At 38.2% G+C, this 24704-nt stretch overlaps 1 protein-coding gene across 1 annotated transcript in view; it reads right to left on the reverse strand.

Annotated features, from left to right (window-relative positions):
- The window catches only part of DHX15 (DEAH-box helicase 15), a 52268-nt gene extending 29345 nt beyond the window's left edge, over window positions 1–22923 (reverse strand). Inside the window, exons 1-3 of the mRNA XM_079703993.1 lie at window positions 22786–22923; window positions 16258–16693; window positions 12917–13110 (exon numbers count right to left, since the gene is read on the reverse strand). Coding sequence (XP_079560119.1) covers window positions 12917–13110; window positions 16258–16693; window positions 22786–22856 — 701 coding nt within the window. The 5' untranslated portion in view covers window positions 22857–22923. The remainder of the gene's footprint in view (window positions 1–12916; window positions 13111–16257; window positions 16694–22785) is intronic.
- Window positions 22924–24704: the final 1781 nt, after the last annotated feature.

A 24704-nucleotide genomic window follows, 5' to 3' on the forward strand; every position in this document is an offset into this window, starting at 1 on the left:
CAAATTTACACTCTACTGCTCAGTTTGCAAGCCAACTCATTTCAACATGGAATCCTAGTGTAGTATTTTGAAGATACTTGAATTAACAAATGAACTCAACATATGTAGTTACAGCAATACATATTACTTATCTGAAGTGACACCTTGTACAGCTAGATCAAGTTTAAGCACTGACAACCACCTAACTTCCACCTGTTTATAAGACCCTCATAGACTGTAAAATGCATTCTAATTTCACATATTAAAATTGTGATTAAAAAGCCACTAAAGTATCAAACTTTCACTTGAAAACTCCTTAAAAAAAAAACAAACCACCCTTTTATTTTGATCTTTTCTCATATTCCTCAAACTTAAGACGACCAAAACACTATCGAGGCATCCAAAAGGAGAGCTAACCCAAATACTCATTCTTTCATATTTTTCTGAGAAGAGGGGAAAGGTTACAAATGGCAGTTTATAAATATTATAAATTAAATTAATGGAACTATTATTTGCCTTCTTTTATTAACAACTTGTATTACCTATTACCAAGTTAAATGGTCAACTAAACCTGAACCCTCTGACTTCCAGATTCTACGGACTCCTAATAGTTCAATATTGATTAGATCATCACCCGGTGATCCAATTCTATGAGATGTTACAGTTAATTATCTCCTGCATCAGCAGCTAATATGGGAAGCTTGCTGTTTGTACAACCAGAGAGAGCTTCAGGAAAAAAGATATTTTTGAAGTTGGAAAATCTCTCAAAGATACAATCAAATTTGCTGCTTTCCCAGTGAAGAAAACTGAGTACTAGCAGTTAACTTTTCCAAGGTCTCAAAACCAGTTAAATAGCTTACTAAGACTAGGTATCAGTGTACTGATTCCCAATCCCAGGCCCCTCCTACACTAACACACTCTCCTCCAAGTCCCAGATAAATAAATAAAAAAGCTACCTGGTGATTTGCTGTACTGCTAGATGTATGAAACCCTTTGCTAAAAAAAACAAAGTAACCTGAAACAGAGCACAAAAAAGGGAGAACCAGGTAGGTACTGGTGGTCCTATTAAAACCCTAACCATTTTCTTTTAGTTAGGTCAAGTTTTACTACCTTTCATAGTAGTGATAAAATACTTAACCCAGACTAAGGGGTGAGTCATAAAAATAGGAGGTCACAATAATAAATTTTAATTACATTATTTTTGAAGTTTCAGTAATGGACTAGTAAACAAAAACTGCACAGGACGGCCAAACTCTACATTTTACTGGATACCCTATTCTCCACAGTGTTTTTTTAACTGTCTTAGGACAAAGACTAGCTTAAAAAGTCATCAGCATCACCTGGGAACTGGTTAGAACTACAGAACTGGCCTCACCTCAGACCTACTTAATCAAAAATTCTGAAGGTGAGGCATAGCAATCTGTGTTCTAACAAGCTTTCGTATGATTTTGATGCTTGCTAACTTGTGGAAAGCACTAGTCTAAATTAATCAAGTTAAACAAGACGCAGGGTATTCCCTGGTGGTCCAGTGGTTAGGACTCCAAGCTTCCAATGCAGGGGGCCCAGGTTCAATCCCCGGTTGGGAACTAAGATACCGCAAGCCGCGTGGCATGGTCAAAAGAAAAAAAAAAAGTCTTTGGCACTATTAAAATAAAACTTAAAAAAAAAAAAAAAAGAGGCAGATTAAGCAAAGTAGATGGTTATGGTGGCAAAAACATCCTTGGAGCAAGTCAGAAACAGTCCCTATTTCCAACCAGGACTGTCTATATAATAAAACAAACCAAAAAACCCAGTGTGCTAAGTACTATCAATTTAGCTTAAGTATTTTTTGCAGTCAATGGGCACAGACAGACGGCATGGTACAAGCCAACTGCAAACTCTGATCCCAACCAATGTCACAAATTCTGATATAAAAAAAGCACTTTAAAACATTATGTACTGCAAACGTGTTATTTGGTTATAGTTTTCTTTACATATATTTATAATTTTTGAAACATCTCAAGTAGTCTGATTCAAAGAAAAGTCATAAAGGGAAAATAGATCCACAGAAAGGTGATAAATGCTTTGCAAAATGAACACCAGAAATTTAAAAAGTTTTTAATAATAAACTATGTATTATTCATAACTTTAATGAATGTCAACAAGTAATGCTCAAGTTATGAGTGATGAAAAACTGACTGGGGCTTCCCTGGTGGCACAGTGGTTGAGAGTCTGCCTGCCAATAAGGGGACACGGGTCCGAGCCCTGGTCCGGGAGGATCCCACATGCCGTGGAGCAACTAAGCCCGTGTGCCACAACTACTGAAGCCCACGTGCCCTAGAGCCTGTGCTCCACAACAAGCCACCACAATGAGAAGCCCGCGCACCACAACAGAGTAGCCCCAACTCACCGCAACCAGAGAAAGCCCCCATGCAGGAATGAAGAAAAATACCTGACTGTATGGGTAAGCAATCCTCGGTAACAGTGTTCTCAGGGGGTGTGGGGGGTAATAAAAGGTTCCCTGCCTCAGCGCCACCCCCCCAATTCCAGACTGATCAAAGATGTTTAAGACAAAAACATATTAGAATACAGAATACATGGAGGATTATTTAAAACAACCTTGGCCAGGGTGTGATGTAAAATCCAATATTAAAAAGTGGTTAAACATATAAAATTCATGTTTCTGCAAGGCATGAAATGTCATAAACAAGGCAAGGAAACAAATGGCAAACTAGGCAAAAACTGCAACTCGTATCCAGAATGTCAACTGCTAAAAGCTCATACAACTCAGTAAGAAAAAGGCCGACCAACCACAGGACAAAGAATAGAAAGTTACCAAATTTCATCAATTCTATAATACCGTATATTTTTCAAATTTACCTTCTCTGTGATTGGCATGCATTTTATTTTTTCCACTCATGATTTTTTAAATTGAAGTATAGTTAATTTACAATGTTGTGTTAGTTTCTGCTGTACAGCAAGGTGATTCAGTTATACATACACATACTTTTTAAATATATATTCTTTTCCATTATGGTTTATCATTGAATATTGAATATAGTTCTCTGTGTTATACAGTAGGACCTTGTTGTTTAAAGCATACATTTTAAAATAGCACCTTACAAACGACTGTCAACCAGGTAGCAATACTCCTGATAAGATGAAAAAAGCATCTCAGATTCCGAAAAGAAATACAAATGGCCCATAAATACATGTAAAGATGCTCAATTTCATACAAAAGAAATGCAAATTAAAACCATAATGAGATTCTATTCATTTACAATACTGACAAAGATTAAAAAAAAAAGTTCTGCAACAAAGTATTGGCAAGGGCATGGAAACTGACGCTCATTTGCTCATCCCTTACTGGTCTGAGTAAATAAAATCTCTGTGAAGGGAAATCTGGCCACAGCTAATAAATTCAAACACACCCTTTGATCCAACCAGTTTCATTTTTAAGAAACTCATTTCACAGATATACTCACCTGTACACATGTGTGAAAAAATGTGTGTACAAGATTGTAAGGGAGTACCTAGGGCAGCAACCAATTTTAATAACAAAAACTGTAAATTTGAGTGTCCATCAGAAGAATTAAACTATGCAGCCATTAAAAAGAATGAGGCGGGCTTCCCTGGTGGCGCAGTGGTTGAGAGTCCGCCTGCCGATGCAGGGGACACAGGTTCGTGCCCCGGTCCAGGAGGATCCCGCATGCCACAGAGCGGCTGGGCCCGTGAGCCATGGCTGCTGAGCCTGCGCGTCCGGAGCCTGTGCTCCGCAATGGGAGAGGCCACAGCAGTGAGAGGCCCACGTACCACCCCCCCAAAAAGAGGCAATTTGATGTTTATTCTTCTACAACAGCCTCCAAGATAAATATAAATGAAATCAGCAGCCATACGTCTTGAACCAGCCCTACTATAAACTCTGAATTAATCTGTTCTGAAAATCCTAGTTACACAGTGCTTTTCCAATCCTGTTAGGGTTTTGGTTACCTTTCAAAGTATCGGCTTTATCCTGGCATGATTAAATATGCATGTAAATCAAAACTATGTTTTTAGAGGATCCAAAATTTGCCTCAGCATGACCCAAAGAAATTCTTGGTATCTGCTTCAAAGAGTATTCAGTATAAATGACAGGCACTGTTAATTCTTAGTAATTAGATTTACTGCTTCACAAATACTTACACATAACTATATGGAGAGATGAAGAATGAGGATGGAGAGGAATAACAACACATACAGTGGACATACAGTGGTTAAGAACGCATCCTTGTTGCAAGACAAACTTTGATCAAGTCCCTGCTTTCTTACTGGTGTTCAACCTTGAACAAGTTCAACTTCTCTAACACTCCATTTGAAAAATGAGAATATGGTAGCTATTGTTTAAATTTAACAAAACAATGTATATAAAACACCTAACTGCACCAACTGCCTGGCACTTGGTAAGTATTCAATACAGTAGAACTCTACACTACACTCTTTAACTAACCTCCACCTAATGAATGAATCCTTGGGAAAACCACCCTTACTCTACAAACATACTGTAGTATAATTACACTTTTGTCCCTGCCAGTTGGGTCAACATAATATGTGACATGATGATCAACTTTTAGAACAGAAAAGAGAGTTGTATCCTAAGTTGTATGCTCCAGAAAAGCTTGAAAAAGATAAATCACACACACAAAAGCTATCAAATGTGTGAGATAACTACAGAAGAGTGAAAGGTGTCTGGAATTCCAGAATTCCAAAAGACTGAACTCTCTTAAATTCTAGAAAAGCAACACCTGTGTATTTTGCAAGTGTTTGAGGTTTAGATCCCACCTTTAGAACTAGACATTTTACTAAGTAATGGAACTCCAAAGGGCCCATATTCAAGGAAATGGGTTTGTCCTACATTAACAGATTGACGAATGAATGTATAGGTTTTAAGCTAAAATAAAATGTTTAACGTTTTCATAAATTTTCTGTTTACCACTGTTTTTATTTTATTTATTTATTTATTTATTTTAAATTTTGACTGCATTGGGTCTTTGTTGGTGCACAAGGGCTTTCTCTAGTTGCGGCGAGCAGGGGCTACTCTTCGTTGCAGTGCACAGACTTCTCATTGCGGTGGCTTCTCTTGTTGCGGAGCACGGGCTCTAGGCACGTGGGCATCAGTAGTTGTGGCTCATGGGCTCTAGAGCGCAGGCTCAGTAGTTGTGGCGCACAGGCTTAGTTGCTCCACGGCATGTGGGATCTTCCTGGACCAGGGCTTGAACCCGTGTTCCCTGCATTGGTAGGCAGATTCCTAAGCACTGCGCCACCAGGGAAGCCCTACCACTGTTTTTAGATTAACCCACTACAATCCAGTCAAGTGACATATGTGTCTCTGTTAAAGAAAAGCTACCCATATTAAAATGCCTATACAAACAGGTTTGTGTCTGGTAATTTCTTCAAAGTTATAATGGATCAAGACTTCTGAAAGAGACAATGACTAAAAGAAGTACTTACACACTTTCCTACCACATAACCTATTTTTGTTTAAAGCCCCTATCTGTAGAATAATTTTTTAATCACAATAGTAATGAACAGAAAAAGAACAAAGCTAAAACAGTTTGCATTTATCAGGAATAATATTAGAAGGCAGAACTACATATAGTACACTGATTTTATAAAATATTGTTCTTTTCACCAGCAAATATGGTGAGTCTAAACACCCTACCCTTCCTTCACAATGCCAACACTGTGAAATGGTTGATTACCCAAAAAAAGCAAACAATTTTTAAACATGCTTACAGTGAATGCTATTATACTTATTAAAGAACTACTGATAGTTATCAAATACCTTCATCCATCAAAACAATTTTTTTTCCAATATCAGTTAGTACTTCTGTATGCCATGTGCACAAAAAAAGTTGATCATACATTTTAAGTATATAGAAGTCAGTTTAAAAAATGAAGTTTTTTACCTCTTTTAAGTGACCTGGCTATTTCTGGACTCATCACTAACTTAAGAAAGTCTTCTGTGCATCTCCCAAATAGCTAGCACTGTATGCCTCAGTTCTAACTTCACAAACGTGATCCACAAGAACACAGTCATTTAAAAAAGCAAGACATTTTGTTGTTCAATATTAAGATATCCTAAAGGACAGCTCACATACAATCCACTAAAGCACAATCTAAGTTTACTGTGTAGAAAAATAAAGGTGGGAGCATCCAATCTGATTCCACAGACATTACATTAGTAAATAATGGTGGTTAAGAATGAAATAATGACTGAGTTTTTTCTTTCAATGTCCAATATTTGTTTAATAGGCTATTAAGTTTTTAGAACATAGATGCTTATTAGGTTCTTAGAACTATACTACTAAATAAACAAGAATTCTGAGTTACTTCTTTAGGCCTAGGGTGTCATGAAAAAACTCCTGACATTAAGCATGCTGCGAACCAAAGCAGCATGGGAACTTCTACTCTACTTAAAATCTAGCTTATCTACCTAGTTAATCTGCCCATTTAAGTCTCTCCATCCTTCTCAGCTCAGATGAAATACCACCTCTTCTGTGAAATCATCTACACAATTCATGTGACATTCAAACTACCTTCTTAATTGCTTCATAGCTTACCTCCCCAACCAAGTCAGAAAAAAGTCATCAACACTCAGTTCCTTTATATACATAATGATCCTTTCACTGGTAAAGGGATAAAGATTTATATAGGCTCACGTTCAGTTTGACATATTCTTAGCAAAAGCATTATCCAGTATGAGCAACACTAATCTTACTATAACCACAACACTATATTTAGCATGATATCGGTTACAATGAGAACAAATCACCATTAGATGTAAACAGTCACATGGAAAGGTACTATACAGTACTCAGAATAATTTGCAATCTACAATGTTTTAATGCAATTCTAATATCAAAAAAATGGACAGGGACTCCCCTGGTGGTCCAGTGGTTAAGAATCCACCTTCCAATGCAGGGGACATGGGTTCGATCCCTGGTTGGGGAACTAAGATCCCACATGTCGCTGCAGGGCAACTAAGCCCGCCCACCACAACTTCTGAGCCCTCTCGCGTTAGAGCCCACATACAACTAGAGAGCCCTCGTGCCAAAACTGAGCCCTCGCACGGCAATCAGAGAGAAGCTTGCGTGATGCAACAAAAGATCCCACGTGCCCCAACTAAGACCCAACGCAGCCAAATTAGTTAATTAATTATTTTAAAAACAGACCAAAAAAGCCAAACAGAAAACATCAAATCACACTTATCAAGTACATAGCCTCATAGTTATTAACTGGAATGCTGAAGATCAGCAGCCAAAGAATACAGCTTTATTTTTGGCAAACAGCCAAAATACATTTGGTGTGTGTTTCAGAGTTAGGGATCTAATCAAGCAAAAGAAATTAACAATTGAAAAATAAGGAAACTAAATCATTTTTTTCAAAATATACTGCCTAGTCTACAAATTCTCATAACTTTTGAAGGAAATGTTCTCCCATCTTCACAACAGAATTTACAAAGCTAGGATCAATGTGTAGGTTCTACTTAGTGTTTTTTTTTAATTTATTTGGCTGCGCCAGGTCTTAGTTGCAGCATGCAGGATCTTTAGTTGCAGCATGCGGATCTAGTTCCCTGACCAGGGATCGAACCCGTGCCCCCTACACTGGGAGTACGGAGTCTTAACCATTGGACCACCAGGGAAGTCCCCTACTTGGTGTTTTTAAAGATGCTGGCACTGTAAACAAGAGAGACTTCTATAACTAATCCCTTGCGAGTGCCTAAGTATAAACACAAAGGTCAAATGTAATACTATATGCAGACCTTTAGGAAATCAAGTTAGCTTTCTATGAATTAAAAAAAGCCAACAGAATTTTAATTCTAAGTGACAACAGTTATTTTTTGTCTCTATGACAGGAACTGCTTAAGTGGTAAATAGCCACATTTACTCTTTATTCCCACCCCTTTTTAAAGATCCACTAAAACTGCCTTTCCCCAACTTCAGTGCTACACTTGAATTAGAACAAAGCCTATCATAGATGTTCAATAAAGTAGTTTATAATTGATGTTTGTATAATTAATGACCTCTAATGACCAGTTATCTGTTTCCACATCTTACCTCCAGTCCTAAAAGAATATTTGGATTCATTCATTAATTTCATATTGACAAGTAACGTCAACTTTTAATTCAAGCTAAAACCCCCGAATTGTAATTCAATTGTTGATTAAAAGGAACTTTATTAAATTGGTTTTATAAGTCCATTTAAAATTAACCGGGTTAACTGGTTAATAAGATCCAATAATTTCTCAAACTGGAAATCTACCACCACTATCAGCAGCAGCAAGAGTAGAAATGTTGACTTAGCACTTTCTGGGTAACAGGAATTACTCCATGGGCTACACACAAATTACACATGTGATCTGAGAACACCCCTAAGATGTAGTTGTTATTATCAGCTCCATCTTCTGAAAAAGCAATAAGCTCAGGGGAGGTTAATTATGTGGCCAAAATCACAGCTAGTAAGTGGCAGAGCTAGGACACAACTCAGGCACTGCAATCCTAGTCTGTACTCTACAATCTCTTTCCTTTTGATTCTCTTCTCAAGTCAACTTTTTAGAACAAGACTGTCTTGTTGGAAACCCACTCTGGAACCTCTAAGTAGTCCTTATGCAGCTGGTGCTTTGAACTGTTGTTTCCAGGGGTCCCAAAGAATTTGCTATGGCAATGTCTGATAAATCCTCCCCAAGGGTCAACCTTAGATATTCTATTTTACTGGGTTCTTACATTTGTTAAATACTTTTGGATTCTCTCTCATCTTCTTGCCTAGACTGTCTTTCGGAGATTAAAAAATTCTGCCAGTTTCCAATCCATGTTCTGTGGAAAAGCACTTCCTTGGCTGGTTTGCTCAAAACTTCTCTCCCTCAAGTTTTACACAGGGCTTACCACACCTTAAAACCCAAGGCTTTATTTCTCCCCATTACTTAATTAAATTTCAGCTATGTCCTATGTTTTAACTTTCCTTGATTTTCTAGCATCTTGTCCTGAAGTTATATAAAAGATAAACATCTCAGGATAGTGCACAGTCATACAGAGCTAAAAGCATCTGTCCTCCAATAAAGAGCTGCAACACCTTCTGCTTCATCATTATCCTGGGTTGAGTCCTTAGTCCTGTGACATCCCAAAATTGAAATAAATCTGATACCCAAAAGCAAAAGATTCAGAATAAAAGGCAAATTATGTACATCAAATCACTATACCTTCTCCACCAAGACAAGTTTAAACAAATCAGGGAAAATGTCTTTCCATGAAAGTTCTACCCTCTCCATGATTATATTTAAGATTCACCCTTAGTCTACATTGTAGTGACAAATTTTCACACTCCTCTGCTGCCCCTTCTGTGTCCTCAGAATTTTTTTTTTAAAGGATTCATGCACAAGAAATGTCTACAGATACAGACACAAACTCTCTTCCCAAAGGGTTTATGTTCCAATTAGGCAAGGAAAAAAACAAAAAAAACCCCAATCTTTGATCATCCATACTGTCTACAAACCAGTCCTGAAATATCTCAAAAGCCATCTGCCATGGAAATGCTGATTCACACAAATGAGTTGGATACTTTAAATAATATGCAGACTACCGTGCATTCAAGTAAAAAGTACGATTTTTTTTCCCCTTCAGAAAATAAGTTTTTAAAAATGATGTTCCATGTGCCTAGAAAGATCTGCTTCTCTGTACCCCAATCCCTACTCCTGGCAAACCATTACTTTTAGTTCAGTCCTTGACTTAAAATTCTGCCTTCTCTTTTCTAGTCTCAACTGAATTCTCAAATGATGCTTTCATATACACTCCAAAATTCTCTTTCAGAGCCTAATCATAATTTTAAATTTTATATTTACTTTTTTATTTGCTTTACGTAGACAGGAACCAGATTTACTACTATACCTAGCACTGCCCAACACACAGAAGATACTCAATTATTAATTGACTGAATGAATGACTAAGCATTACTTGTGTAAATTACTGGATTCCCTCAATATCACAATCTCTCAGTAATTTGGCAGTTTGAGGAAAAAAAAACAAAAAGGAAGCATACCACCTAAAATAACAGTGAAATTAGCTACTAAATTAATAACTTAAATATTATGATGTTTTCCCGAAAGTTCAAGACTACTAAACTGCCTTAAAAGTTATCAGCTCCTTCACAAAGGATGAAGAATGGATTTCTTAGAATTTGTTACAAGTCCAACTATAAAGTGCTTAAAATCCTGTGCAAAACTGTTATCAACCTCTTCCTTATATTAAAATGAATTAAGATATTTTTCACTGACTCATCACAAATTTGGCAACTTAATCTTTCTGACTATTCTGCTCTTCTTATAGCTACCTCATGAGGTACCCCTCCCAATAATGTGCATTCCAAGATGGCCAAAGGAACATAAATATACTGCAAAAGAAATACTTCAGGGAGGGGAAAAAAAAAAAAAGATGGGAGCAGGCAAACACACAACAAACAAAATATAAAAACCATTTAGCAGTGGTGGTTTTGAAAAGTAACTTGTCTACTGGGACTGGATAACTATTTAAGGCTAGTCTAACATACTGTGCACTAATTTACACTAGATCCAATTCTCTAAAATAGCATAATATTAGACCTAGAACCTAGACATATATGTGTCCCAAACACTGAAGAAACTATCTATGGACCATTAATCTGTATAAAGATGATTTAAAGATATAATTAGGCTAAAGTACTCTCAAACTTATTTAATTAGTAAACACGTATTTATTCAGTATACACAATGAATGAGGAAGGACATGGTTAAATTCTCAGCTCCTGAGACAGAATCTTTATAAGTTAGTCCTCTTTACCATCCTTCTATGGTGAAAATTAAAGGCTTCTTCTGGCTACACAGTAGATACATAAGCATTTTATATCTATATATGAAAATAGTTGTCTGATGTATTCACTCTTCCTACCCAATTAACTATGTAACCGACCCTCATTAAGTTAAAGCTTTAAATGTTTTGAACACTGGGTTCTCAAGAAATGAGTTGATAGATGACTATACAAAATACACATAGGGATTCATAAGACACTGCACTTAATGAAGCATTCCCATTAGTTAAAACTACCACTAACCCTGTACTACTAGGACTTGATATCACTTAAAGATAATACTAAGTTAGCTTCTAGCTCTTCAGAAGATTCTAGAAGAAATTCCAGTAAGCTTACCCTGTCAAGAATTAAAGTTTTTTTAAATTTTACTATAGCCTCCAGAAACCATTCCATTAAGAAAATATCACAATGCCAAAGATACTTTCATTTTGAGCTATCAAATCTGTTACTTGTCACTCCCTATTAACTGAACCAAAACCTTTCACAAGCACACAGCTTTTGAAAGCCTACCACTTCCTACTACAAAAATACACAACACACATTCTGCCCCAACACTGCATGTAACTTTCTCATCTCCAAATTTCCAAATTCTGTTCTCCCTGCTCACCTGTGGCTTTAAAAAAAAAAATTCAATGCATACTGAATCAAATTTTAGAATATTATTCCTCCTAAAGGTGAGTAAAATCTGCCTTTTATTATCCTCAATTGCTTGACATTATCTAATCTTAAAGTAGTAAAAAAAAAATCATAAGTTAAGATTTTGCTTATGTAGTGTTTTTGTCAATTATATTGTAATTACAACCAACCAATAATGTGATTACACTAAACTAAAAAGATTTATTCAATGAAGATTAAGGTTTAAGCCAAAAACATGTCTCATAAAGACAAGCTGAAGTAAACACCTAAGTTCAATTGCTATTAAAAATGAAACAATCTGAAGTTCTAATGAAACAATATATCAAAGAAACTAAGAAACTGAAATGAAACTTGAGGGTTGAGGGTAACAATGTTCTGATTATGGAAAAATTTTAAGTTGTGATATCACAGTTACATTTCAAGAAATCTTATCTTCGAGAGAGATGCACTGAAATATTTAGATGAAAGTGTATGATGCCTAGGATTTACTTCAAATTATATGGGACATATAAAAGGTTGAGATATGGATGAAATAAGATTGGCCAAGTTTGAAGATGCAAGACAAATAAACATGAGTTCATTACAGTATTATTCTACTTTTACATACATTTGATGTTTTCTGTAAAATATATAGTTTCCCCCATAACACAGTATGTACCTCTGCCATCAAAGACTCACGTCACTGTCCATGTAACATTTTATTCCCAATTGTCTTTTAAAAACAACCTGAGGGAGAAGATTGTATCATGACAAGGAAATTGTTTTTAAAAAATGATTGAAATGTCATACATACACAGAATAAACAAATAAAAAAAGGGGAAGATTTTCAAAAGAATTACCATCAGGCAACAAACATCACTACTTACGCAGAATGGAAGTGTTAAGATGAAGGTAAAGTATTAGGGAAATTAAAGAAAATGTTAGAAAAAAAGCTCAGTACGGCTGTCAATCATATGCACCATGGTATAATGAAGAGGAACGAGGTCTTTGAGGAGACTCCAAGAGTATATCACAAGACAAAAGATTCCTCCTTTTAGCTCGTAACCTATGCATGGTAATAGCTGTACAGTTAACATTAAAAGCTCTCTCACCCAAATAAATCATACCCCTTCCCACACATCATTCGTTCTAAAAGTAACTGTCCTTTACTAAATATATCACTTTACTTTTCTATCATATTTAAATGATCCAGAATTTCACCTAAGATATTGCACCAAGTAACTAAAAAATCTGACCTTTGAACTTCAATGACCACTGAATAGCTATACATATATTACTACCAAGAAAAAGAGTCCATATTAAAAAGTCAACTAGTAAGCATAAGAAGGTCTAATATGGATTATTCTAAAGTTAGATGGCTTGAGACTCCACTAGCAAAGTCCCCTATCTGGTGGCAGAAAATAAAAACAGAGTTTCAAAAGTGTTCATTTTTAAAGATAGTACTTACTTAAGAATGGTTTTTGCACTACTGCAGTCCTCAAATCGAATGGAGTAACCAACTTCCTGGCCCAACATCACATCCATTTCATCAGCAACTCTCTGGGCCACACTCATTGCAGCCACTCTCCTGGGTTGGGTACAGGCAACTCCTCTTTTGGGTCCTGGTAATGATCGCATGTACTCCACACACCACTGTGGAATCTATCAAATAATTTCACATTTGAATTAATTCTACTCTGCCTGCGCATCAGGTATATTTAACATGAAGTGTTTTATCTCATTCTAATAATTTAAAACAAAATTCAATTTAGGCACACCACAAATTATTACTTATGACTTAAACTTATAATAGCATGAGCTCTCCAAGCCAAGGAAGGGTAATGTATAACACTGATATGTCATAACTGCACTCCTTAGTGAGCTAGGTCCACTGAGGCTTTGCTGAATATGCTCTATAGTGTCAATGTTCCACCACCAAGCATTTCTCTATGCACTGGAAAAATTCCAACTTAGGAAAATTCTACTTCATAACAAATGTTAGTTCCCAAAAATATTCTAAGAAACTGTAACTTAGATTCCTATACAATTTAAGTTACAAATTTAGCTCATACTTGGTAAGCCAGCAGAATCTAACTCCTATCCTTCTCCCCTCAGAAGTAGGCACAATGGCAACACCTTAAGTACATCTTAAAAGTTAATTTTAGTTAACTATCAAACTCAAATTCAATAGGACCTACAGAAGCAGCAAAAGCACTTCCCTGAAGGAGGGCAATGAAGGGTAAACAAGGAAAAAAAAAAAAAAGACCAACAAGCATAAGTAGTTGGTTGTTGCCATGATGACACTGCATTTACTAGCTGTTCCATTATCAATAGAAACTAAGAGATCTGCTAATTTAATGGTTCTTCTCTACTCACTTACCTGGGAAAGAACCATGGGAAAAATCTAAGTGCTTACTACATTAAATTGGAATCCATTCCTACAAGAAGGACATGATGGATCTCCATCAGAGCCTCCAAAAGCCTAAGAGATTTTAATGCTACAGGAAACGTGGCATTTTTTTGGTATAGGATTTGTACAGTGATATTTGAAGAATACTAGTTGTACTATTACCACTTTTTTTTTTGCAGTACGTGGGCCTCTTACCGCTGTGGCCTCTCCCGTTGCGGAGCACAGGCTCCGGACGCGCAGGCTCAGCGGCCATGGCTCATGGGCCCAGCCACTCCACGGCATGTGGGATCTTCCCGGACCGGGGCACGAACCCGTGTCCCCTGCATTGGCAGGCGGACTCTCAACCACTGCACCACCAGGGAAGCCCTATTACTACATTTTAGTTAGGTTCCTTCTGCAATTTTGTTTGGAGAATTTCACTTTCTGATAGGCACAAAAAGATAACCAAAAATGGCTAACTATTCTTAATGGTTTTGAGTCAAAGTTTAATAGGAGTATGTGGAAAAAGCATTTGCGTGAAATTCACTATTTACACTGTTGTTTCCCTTTGAATCCCCCAAATCCCTGCAATCCTAGGTATCCATGTACCTTAAGTATTAAAAAAAAAAAAAAAAATACTAATCCAAAAAAATCACAAATCTTGTTTTGAGTTCACCTGCCCTTCTTCTCCACTAACTGCTACTAAATAAACTCATCTCTGAAATAAGGTTAATCATATAAGACCACAGAAGGGTAGTATGAAATAAATATAACTTTGGCTATGAGACAAAGGGATAGAGTTTTAAATACTGAACCCACCTATATCTACTGTGTAACCTAGGGCAACCCACTAAACCTCTCATAAATCAAAGCCTCACTTTGCTCATCTGGAAAATGGTGATTAACAACTTCCTTGCATGGCTGTTGAAAAACTTAAATGAGATAATACAAAGTACACAGTGCCTGGCTTTACCCAACTGCTGACTAAATGCGTGCTATTAATACTACACAAACTAGATAAGCCAGTTGAAATAATTATTAAAAATATAATATTAATAATCTTAGAGTTATATCTTTTCATGTATTTAATTCTTTAAATTTCCATAAGGTGATAAAAATAAACGAACAGTTTTAGCTTCCAACATCAGCATTACATTTCCTCCATTTAAAAAGAAAAACCATACTAAGGCTCAGTCTTATATAACAAGCGCCTCCAATCTGGGTTGCTATTGTAGCCTTCAAAATGTCTCTATGAAATACTCAAATTGATAGACTTGTGGCATTGTGTAACTTATACACATACAGGATAACCTGTATATGCAGTATGCTCAAATCTAAACATGTTCATAGGTACATAAACATGGAAAATCAGGCCCATAGGAAACACAGCGATTATTTCTGTGTAAATTACTATTAAATTCATTTCAACACTTTCCTGAATTTTCCAAATTTTCTACAATAGCCAGGGGCTGCTATTTTTGTAAAATCTAAGAAATTTTCTGATGGGTCAGGCTCAAGCATCTGAAAATGAAAATATGGTTACCTCACTCATAGCAAGAACATGCAAATTAAAAAATTACACTGAAATACCATTTTTCTCCTGTCAGATTTGCAAAAGTTCAAGTTCAGTAGTACACTCTAGTGGTTTCCCACATATGCTCTCATACATGCTCACGGAACGGTAAACTGATACGTTCCCTACAGAAGGCTATTTGGCTGTACGTTTCACAATTATAATCCATCTTCTGACCCAGTAATTTCTACTTCTGAGAATTTATCCTAAAGATATACTTGCCCATGCAAAACAACCATTAGAAGCAGCCTAAATATCTATAACATGGACCTAGTAAATAATGGCTCATCCATGTCTGAGAAATATCCTAAATATATTTCTAATACAACACTAACATGTGTGTTTAGTTCAGGGGTGGGGAGGACGGGGACACTATTGGATGGAGGTCTCAAGCAAAAAGACTTTACTTAGCTCTTCTATTTTTTTAAAAAAGAATAGATAATATTCACATAGTTCAAAACAATTATAAAAACAAAAACAAAGAAATGAAAATGACAAAAACAAAACCACTCTAATGGTTCAGCTCTCTCCACCCAAGCACTGGAAAACCTTGTGCCCCCAAATATGTACCACCCCAGATTCAAAGTGGGTGGGACAGTATCACTGCCATAATTTACATAATAAAACTGGAAAAAAACAGCACCGCTGTTTTTCCAAAGAGACTCAGGAAAATAGGTACTCCCTACAGGATTCCGACCCCGTAAGTCACTAAAAATTGCTAAACATAAAAGCAGCTATGCTTCAAAAAGTTCTGATAGCCAGTGAGAATAACCACCAGAACCAAATACGCAACATTTAGTAAACGTAAACGTTAATAAAGTACGTACTGTGGTATTCAATAACTCACCTGTGTTGTTTTACCAGACCCAGTCTCACCAACAAGTACAAAGGATTGATGTCTAACCAAAATATCTGTAAACCTATCCTTGTATTCCCAAACAGGGAGCTGAAGCCGTTTCTTCAGAATATCATAGTATCGAGGCGTATGGGGTAAGTTGGTAAATGGATTAATGCACTGTGGAAGTGATGTGTGTCCTGCATGTCCTGTATGTGTAGAATGAGCAGAATGTGTTGAATGTGCTGAATGTGCCGAGTGGGTTGAGTGAGCTGAATGGGACGCTTTTAAAGGTGGTAATCCAGCACTGATAAGCATAGCATTCGTGGAAGCTCGCAATTCTTTCTCCTTTTCTTTCTCCCTCTCCCGCTCTCTATCTCCTCTATCTCGTTCTCGTTCTCGATCTTTAGACCGATCTTCACGATCACGGTCACGATCTCGATCCTTCCTAAAAAAAAAAATAAAATAAAAAATAAAAAAAAATTTACAACTCAGATTCCAAATTTTATGCAAAATGTTCATAGCGGCGTTATAGTCACAAGAAAGTAAATGTCCAACAACCAAATAAACTGATATAAAACTCGAAGTATCAGAAACAATGAAAAAGAACTTGTAATCAAGGATTCTCCATGCCTCATCCATAAACATCTTTCCCTTCCTTAATGATGCTTCAAATTCTATTAAGGAACAGTCTCTTTCCACCTTTAGCCATCAGCTGAGATAACACAAGAACTCATTCTGCATGTAAAATCCTTTCCTTCTTAGAAATTAAAGACTGAGGGCAGTGTGGGAAAAAGGTAGGGACAAATTAGGCAAAAAGAGAATGGCATCAAGGGTCTTTCCCAGATTCTCCTTTAGGTTACATGAAAAGGTATTTTCACACTGAAAGTATGTTCAAAATTTAGCAAGAACTAAGTCTTTTATTGCTTCTGGCCTCAAAGACAATTCCACCTCACATTACAGTAATACAAACAAAATTCAGAACAAAATTCTGAGTTAAAGAATTAGCAAGTTTGTCTTCCTAAGTTAACACTTCCCAAATTTTGTTCAAAATGCATACATTGCTCTATAAGGAAAACTAAAACTTTTTATTCTTGTTTTCATTGTTTACTCTTGCATGTATCCTTAACAGCAATAGTAAAAAACACTGGAAGTACTTTGTAAAACCTATGTATACTTTGATCATGCATAAAGTGAAAAGTAGCTCATTTAAAAACAAGCTTCGGGCTTTCCTGGTGGCGCAGTGGTTGGGAGTCCGCCTGCCGATGCAGGGGACGTGGGTTCGTGCCCCGGTCTGGGAGGATCCCGCATGCCGCGGAGAAGGCTGGGCCCGTGAGCCATGGCCGCTGAGCCTGCGCGTCCGGAGCCTGTGCTCCACAACGGGAGAGGCCACAGCAGTGAGAGGCCCGCGAACCGCAAAAAAAAAAAAAAAAAAAAAAAAAGCTTCACTGAACACTATTAAGTTGTTTAAAATGTTTAGATTATGCAGATGACCACCATATTAATCTTAGGTCATTCAGCCAATTCCAGTATCTACTTCTAGTTACTAGAGATGATCCCTAACCAGTAAGAATTTTAAAATTATCTACGCTTATTCATTTTACTAATCTAGTTTACTTCAGACTAAATCCTATAGCAGACAAGTGTGCCACAAGGTGTTTGGACTCAGATTTGAAACAGTGAGGCAACATGGAACCATGACACAAGCTGCTAAACATGTCATGTTCCTTATCCATAACACACAAAAGACATACAAATTTCCCATGCCTCAATTACCAGTAGCAGACTAGGGAAGACCATTCATTCTGATGTAATGGCACATCAGCTGGGCAACAGTTACTCCCCTTCGTAGAATACAGCTAAAATGCTGAGCCCAGCATGAGTTAGGGTGGTTCCCCAATTACAAAAATAGTAAACAGACCAATTATATTTGATATTGTCCCTTCTAAAATAAATAATTCTATTCCACAGGAACTTGCCTAAATAGAGAAAAGCTTTATTATATGTACACAAATATTCATACACACATATATTTTTTACATATATATAATCTTTTCATATATGTATATATAAAAAGCTATTCTCCTTTCCCCCAACCCAATGTTCACCTTCTACAGAATTACAGGACATACAAGCTAGGATCTAAGCTTCTCATCTCATCTGGCATAAACAGAAAGAAATCAAAGGAACCTAAAGGATAACCTACTCAGCATACAAAATAAAGTCCCCTAACTCAGAACTTAAGGTTCCTGGCCTATCTTCGCAATATACCGTCAACCATCCTTTCTTTGCTTCTCTGTTTCTGCTCCAGTTTAAGGTGCTTGTAATTAAATAAGTATTTGCACAGCCCCAAAATGTGAATGAGAAAAAGTTTACAACAGGATAGTTAGATACGTGTCCAGCAAAGTGAGAAGCACTGTAGTCAGGAATGTATTCAAAGACTAGACATTTTATAGTTCATAGAACATAAAGAATCCTTAAAGAACATCTGGTCTAAATAATACATGTTTTTCAAGGGCCTACTTCACCAGAAACTTTATTACCAAAAATAACTGCAACAGAGGAAGCATAAAATACATTCTGAAGACACAAAAATTAACTGCTGACCATGAATTGGGGTTTAACTCTAGTATAAGAGTAAAAGGAGCATGAGCACCTAGATCACAGTTGCATAACCACTGGAAAGGTATAAGCCTCAATTTACTAATCTGCAAAGCGAGAAGTATTAATAAAATAGTCTCTTAGATTAAAATAAGAAAGCAAATTCAATCACCTAGAAATGTTGCCTGTGATTCAAACTATCTACCTTCAACAGGAAAGGGAAGATAAAAATTAAGGGTTAGTTGGGGGGGGGCCCTCAAACCCACTGCTTCATAAATATATGCAGAATATTGTGTATATGCATGTTTTCTTTTTTAAACAGGCACCTTTATTATAAAGGAGTTTGTTACTTAGAAGATTTACTAATCGAGGTATAATGCTTAAAAAACTAATTATCAAAGCTGTGATCACTTAGCCACAATACTGGCAGGGAGAGACACAACAAGACACAGTTGTTTAGCACGTGGTTCAGTATTTTATCTCAGCTTAATCCTGGCTCAGCATTTAAGCTAACTATATGACCACCTTTATTTCTTTCCTCATCTTTAAAAAGCTCTTGTGGGGTATTGCAAGGGTTAAATGAGTTAATATATGTAATGTGCTTAAAGTAGTGCCTGGTACATAATAAATGCCCAATAAACATTGGTTATCATTTATTTTTTAAATTTAAAATACCACATTAAAATTCTACATGGAGTAACAGATACTAAAGAAATGCTAATGAAGATGTAAACTGGTTATCAAAATCAGAGTATTTTAAACAAGCATTGCTTTTAATCTGGTACTCTCACTTTCAGGGACTTCTAGGGATATAAGTACACATAAGGATGTTCATCACACTTTTCATTTGTAAGACTAGGAAACTACCAAAACATCAGTGCACAGAAAATTGGTTAAATAAGTTTGATACCCCTTTACAAGTGGAATACTATGCAGCCAATGAAAAGAATAATGTATATCCATTCCACAGTTTATGACATATTTCTGGGTGAATTTTTAAAAATCAAAGCACAAATAATATATTAAAAGATCCTACTGGTATCAAATAGGATACCTGTGAATAAATACGCAGAGATCTAAAAAAATTTTCATCAGGGATTAAATAAAGATGGGGATGAAGATTTCTGATAATTTTTTTTCCCTTTTCTTTATATCTTTATGAATGGACGTTTGTGTTCCCTGGGGCAAGTTACTTAACCTCATCACATAACTGCAGTGAAAACCTGTTTATAAAGCACCTGAAATAGTTTTGGGAACACTGTACGTATGTTATCTTATCTATGTTTCACATTTTTAATCGAAAAAATTCTTATCAGGCAGTAATATCAGAAACTAACATCAAAGTGAAAACTGTCCCTGTTTTCAAAAATTTTTTCCATATTTCAACAGTAAGTTGTCTTTTGGTTAATAATTTTACACAGAAAATGTTGTGGGAAAAATGGAAAAAGGAATAAGGTCAGTATGTAACAGAAACCTTCAACTTCTCTACCTGTTTCCAAACTTGAAATATATCAAGAGTAAATAAAGCCATATATAGTTTGGGAGCATGAATTTGAGTAAAATCTCTCACTGAATTACCTTCCCTTCTGAGTAGCGGGGAAAATGGGACATCCATGTTTGGCAGTGGAGTTCACAAGACTGACAGGCCTACCCTCTCAGGTAAAACCACCTGTTACTTAGCAGGGCTTTAAAAAAAAAAAAAAATCTACAAGATTGCATGACAGTCAACAAAGGTAACTTTTAAAATTATTAAATATGGAAAAAAAAAAACCTAAGCACTAATAAACACTCCAAGCCCACTGCTAAAGAAAGTTCTATCAGAAATGACATTCAGGTGACATAGAAATGAGTATACAAATGTCCCTCCAAAATATCTCAGAACTTGAGCTTTATTCCAAAGATGAACTCTCGTTCATTTACAGGTAGATGTCATATATAATATCCAAGAGAATCAAAAGGTCACCATCAAAGACTTAAAAAGTCCACATTTTTACTAAGGATGTCGGATTTGCAAGGAAAGGGGAACAAACCATGTACATATCATGTGCCCGCTAATCCCCAAAAAAGCATTTAAATGGTGCACATACACACAAATATTAGTAAGTGAATTCATTCCTTCCCCGTATATTTTTTTCCAATCTGAATTCTGTGAGAGGCATTAGTTGCATCTTAGCCAGATGACAAGCAATTTATTTTTGCTTCACAGGAACAAAGAACCAAGTGTTCCCTACTTTACCAACCCATTGTAAATGTCATTAAAATAGGCTGTAATGACTCTTAACTACAGTCACAGTCTGTGTGCTGTATTGGAAAAAGCAACAGGCTAACATTGAAAATTAAAAGATCAAGGTTCTAGATCCACCTGTAAACTGTAAGGTTGCACAAGCCACCTTAACAACTCTGGGTCTCCATTTCTCATCCCTCGAGTGGAGCCGAGTATACTCTCTTTAAAGTCACTTCCAGCTCTAAGGAGCCTGTGACTTGTAGCTCAAATGTGCTAAAGTTCTGCTGTGTGTGTTGGGGTGAGGGAGAGAAAGTTGACATAGAACACTGTAAACTAAAAAATTTACACGATTAAACTGTTATATATTTATGCTTTCCATATTCAATATACGGAAAGCCACCAAAAAGTATACCCCATCCTGGCTTATACTCCCCAGACACAGACATCTCAATCAACCGAAAGGAAGGACTTTGAGTGAACAAAAGTTATACGGACTTGACAGTGATTCTGCACACGTACACACACAATAAAATGCAAAATTATGCAAAGTATTGAAGATATTCAGACTTTCATGTCTCTGCCTGAATTATCCAAATAAATCTCTGTACTTCAGGAACGAAATGTACACACTGGACAAGAAATGATTTTGATGCAATTGCTAAGGTTAACTGTTAAATTCCTCTGCACCTTTAAGAAAAGGTAAGTAGAAAGGAATCTGAAACACCACGGGCGTGGTCTATTTCAACTCCAAAGCAACCTCCCGACGGCCGATATTTTGCCGTAAACACTAAAAACTTTTGAAAAGGGCCTTCTCATTTCAAAAGCTACCTAGGAACGAGGGCGGGGGAGGGACACAGAAAACAAGAATTTATTGGATAAAAAGAATGCCTTCTAATTGCTATCCCGGGGATGCCCAATAACTACTGTTTCGGCCAAAGCAGGAAATAAAGGAGATGGCGGGAGCGTGGGCAGAGAGCGGAAGTTTGCCTAGTATCTACTTTGAAGTGTTTGAATGGACCGAGGCACGCACTCTCCCGCCAAAGTATAAACTCCGCGGCTCCAAACCACCAGCCCTCCAGCCCATCAGGTATACTCCACGTTTTCCTTTCTCCCGGTTGGCCCTCTACTCTCCCCTCCCCCGAGAACTCTTCGTCCGCACGCCTCACTCTACTCCCAGCACCTCCACCCCAGCCTACACCAGAATCCACGCGCTTCGCTCACTTTCCGGCCTCCGCTTCTCCCCTTGCTGGGCGCCCAGCCGCCCCCCAAGGCCCTCTCCCCGACCCCGCTGGCTGAGAAGTACCTGGTGCCCTTGGAAACGATTACTCCCGCCGCGCCCTCCCCCACCCTCTCCCCAGGCTCCAGGCCTTTCCAGGAGCCCAGGCCACGAGGTGCGCGGTTCCCTCCCGTCCGCTCCCCTCGAAGTGAGTCTTGCTCGACTCCGCCCGGGGAGGAGGCACCCTACTGGCCACGACAGGCCTCTCCGCTCTCCCGACTGGGCCGGGCGGCCACCGCGCCACTCAGCTCCCCGCGCCCTTGCCGGGCCGAACGCCTGGGGGTCCGCTCTCCCGCGCCCCGCCGCCAGTGACCCGAGCCCAGAGGGAAACAAAAGGGTCGGGGCCCGTGGCCCGCTCGGCCTAGCCCTCCCTGGCCCGCTCCCGGCCGGGACCCCAACAAAGCCTGAGCTCCTGCCTCGCGCCCCCGGCCTGGCTTACCCATCGGTCCCCGCACGCTTCTTGCCGGAGGGGTAATCCTCCCCCAGGTCCAACCGGTGTCGCTTAGACATCTTCGGACTCTTCGAGCGGGCGGTTACGAAGGAAGAAAAAAAGAGAACCTAGCGGCTCTATCGGTGCAGTCGAAGGCAGCTACAAAACTCTGGAGGACCCCCACCCCTCCCGCTACAACAGCCTACACCGTGCGGCCGGAACCAGGAGCTAAAATGGCGGCGGCGACGAGGGCTGGGCCTGCGCGCGCGCTTCCGCGGTATGCTGTGCGTGCGTGCGTGCGTACGTACGTGCGTGCGTACGTGGTGCTCGCGCACGCATAGGAGGCGGGAACTCCAGCCCCGCCCACCGCCTCGTTGACCCGCCCTTCTTCCGCCCTCCGTCTGGCAGGCACATTCCGCCCTCTGGGCGGGTGCTAGGGGGGCTGGGCCCTTGGCCCCTTCACGGCCCTCTGATCTAGGAAATTGAGAGAAGAGGAAGTCTAATCCTAGTTAGGAAATCCTATCCATCTGTATTACCCTGGCATTAGGGGAATCTGAGACCCACAGAGGTTGAAAAACTAATCGAGATTATACAGCTGTTAAGGGACAGAGCCAGGATTGGTACCCAACTATAACTCCTGACCTAGCACTTGAAGCCACTGACCAGACATTCTCAATTGCAGTGGGGAAACTGAGGTGAGAAAATGTCAAGACTTACCACAATGCATTTTGCCTTTTTTTTTAATGTTTATTTTATACTATAGTTGATTTAAAAGTTTGCCACTTTTTACCAAGCACGGACAGATTGCACTCAACCTATTGATGTTTTTACTGGAATAGGGAAAATTGGCAGTAAGGGCGTAACTTTTTCCTGTGTGCATATTATGTGCTTCCACGGTGTTAACCGTACCTCTATTCTCATTCTTACAGTAACCTTGCAAAGTAGGTGTTATTTAATAGAAGTGGACACCAAGACTGAGAGAGGTTATGTCACACAGCCATTAGGGCTGTCCCTAAAGCCATAGTAAATTGTTGGGGCAGAATGACTTTATGACTTTTGTGACTCTCTCCCCCCAGAACCTATCTGCTTGCTCAGTTGCATTCATTCCCAGAAGAAGCACACAAGAAAAAGATTTGTGAACCAACCCAAGCCGGGTGATCTATGTAGTTTGCGCAGTGGTCATTTGGATGCCCTGGAAGACCATATTAGGGTTCTTATCCAGTCCTCAGAATTGCAATCTCTAAGGTTAAATACAACTCTACAATTGCAGCCTATAAAGAGAATTCTTTTTTTTTTTGTACAAAATGCACATTCCAAAGTCAGCCCAAATAAAAGTGAGTATCTTCACTTATAAAATACCCAGTACAACTTTCTACCCTAAAAGTACATTAACAGCATATTGACTTTTGTTGGCGATCATGATGCATAATCACTGAATTGTAAACCTGGAAGGGTTTCCAGCTGATCTTCTCTTTCTGCTTCATTTCTCAAATGAGGAAATCTAAGCCCTGTGATGACCAGGTTCACCAGTTAGTGTCAATGTCAGAATTAAAATCCAGATTTCACTCTCACATTTCCAGGCTCAGGTCTCCAGGTTCCCAGTTTGAGGGATACTATAAAGTGCTCTAAAATTTTGGAGAAACAATGAGGGAAAAGCTTAGAATCCTACCTGCAGAAATGCTCCACCCTAAGAGGCATCAGCCTGTCATAAATGAGCAAGGAAACTTGGTAAAGGAGGAACTGAAATCAAAGTGATAAGACTTCTTCCTTGGGTCTAGTGTATATTTAAAGAAAACTGTAACCTAATCAATTGTGTTGTGACCTGAATGACTGAAGAGAGGCTGTATTTCCCTAAGTATAGTGGCCTTTCTGGAATCTACAACAGGGGAGCAAAGGGCCAGAATCTGCCAGGATGTTTACACTCTCTG

Source organism: Hyperoodon ampullatus (genome assembly GCF_949752795.1).
Source record: "Hyperoodon ampullatus genome assembly, chromosome: 1".
In the NCBI taxonomy this organism is placed as follows: domain Eukaryota; kingdom Metazoa; phylum Chordata; class Mammalia; order Artiodactyla; family Ziphiidae; genus Hyperoodon; species Hyperoodon ampullatus.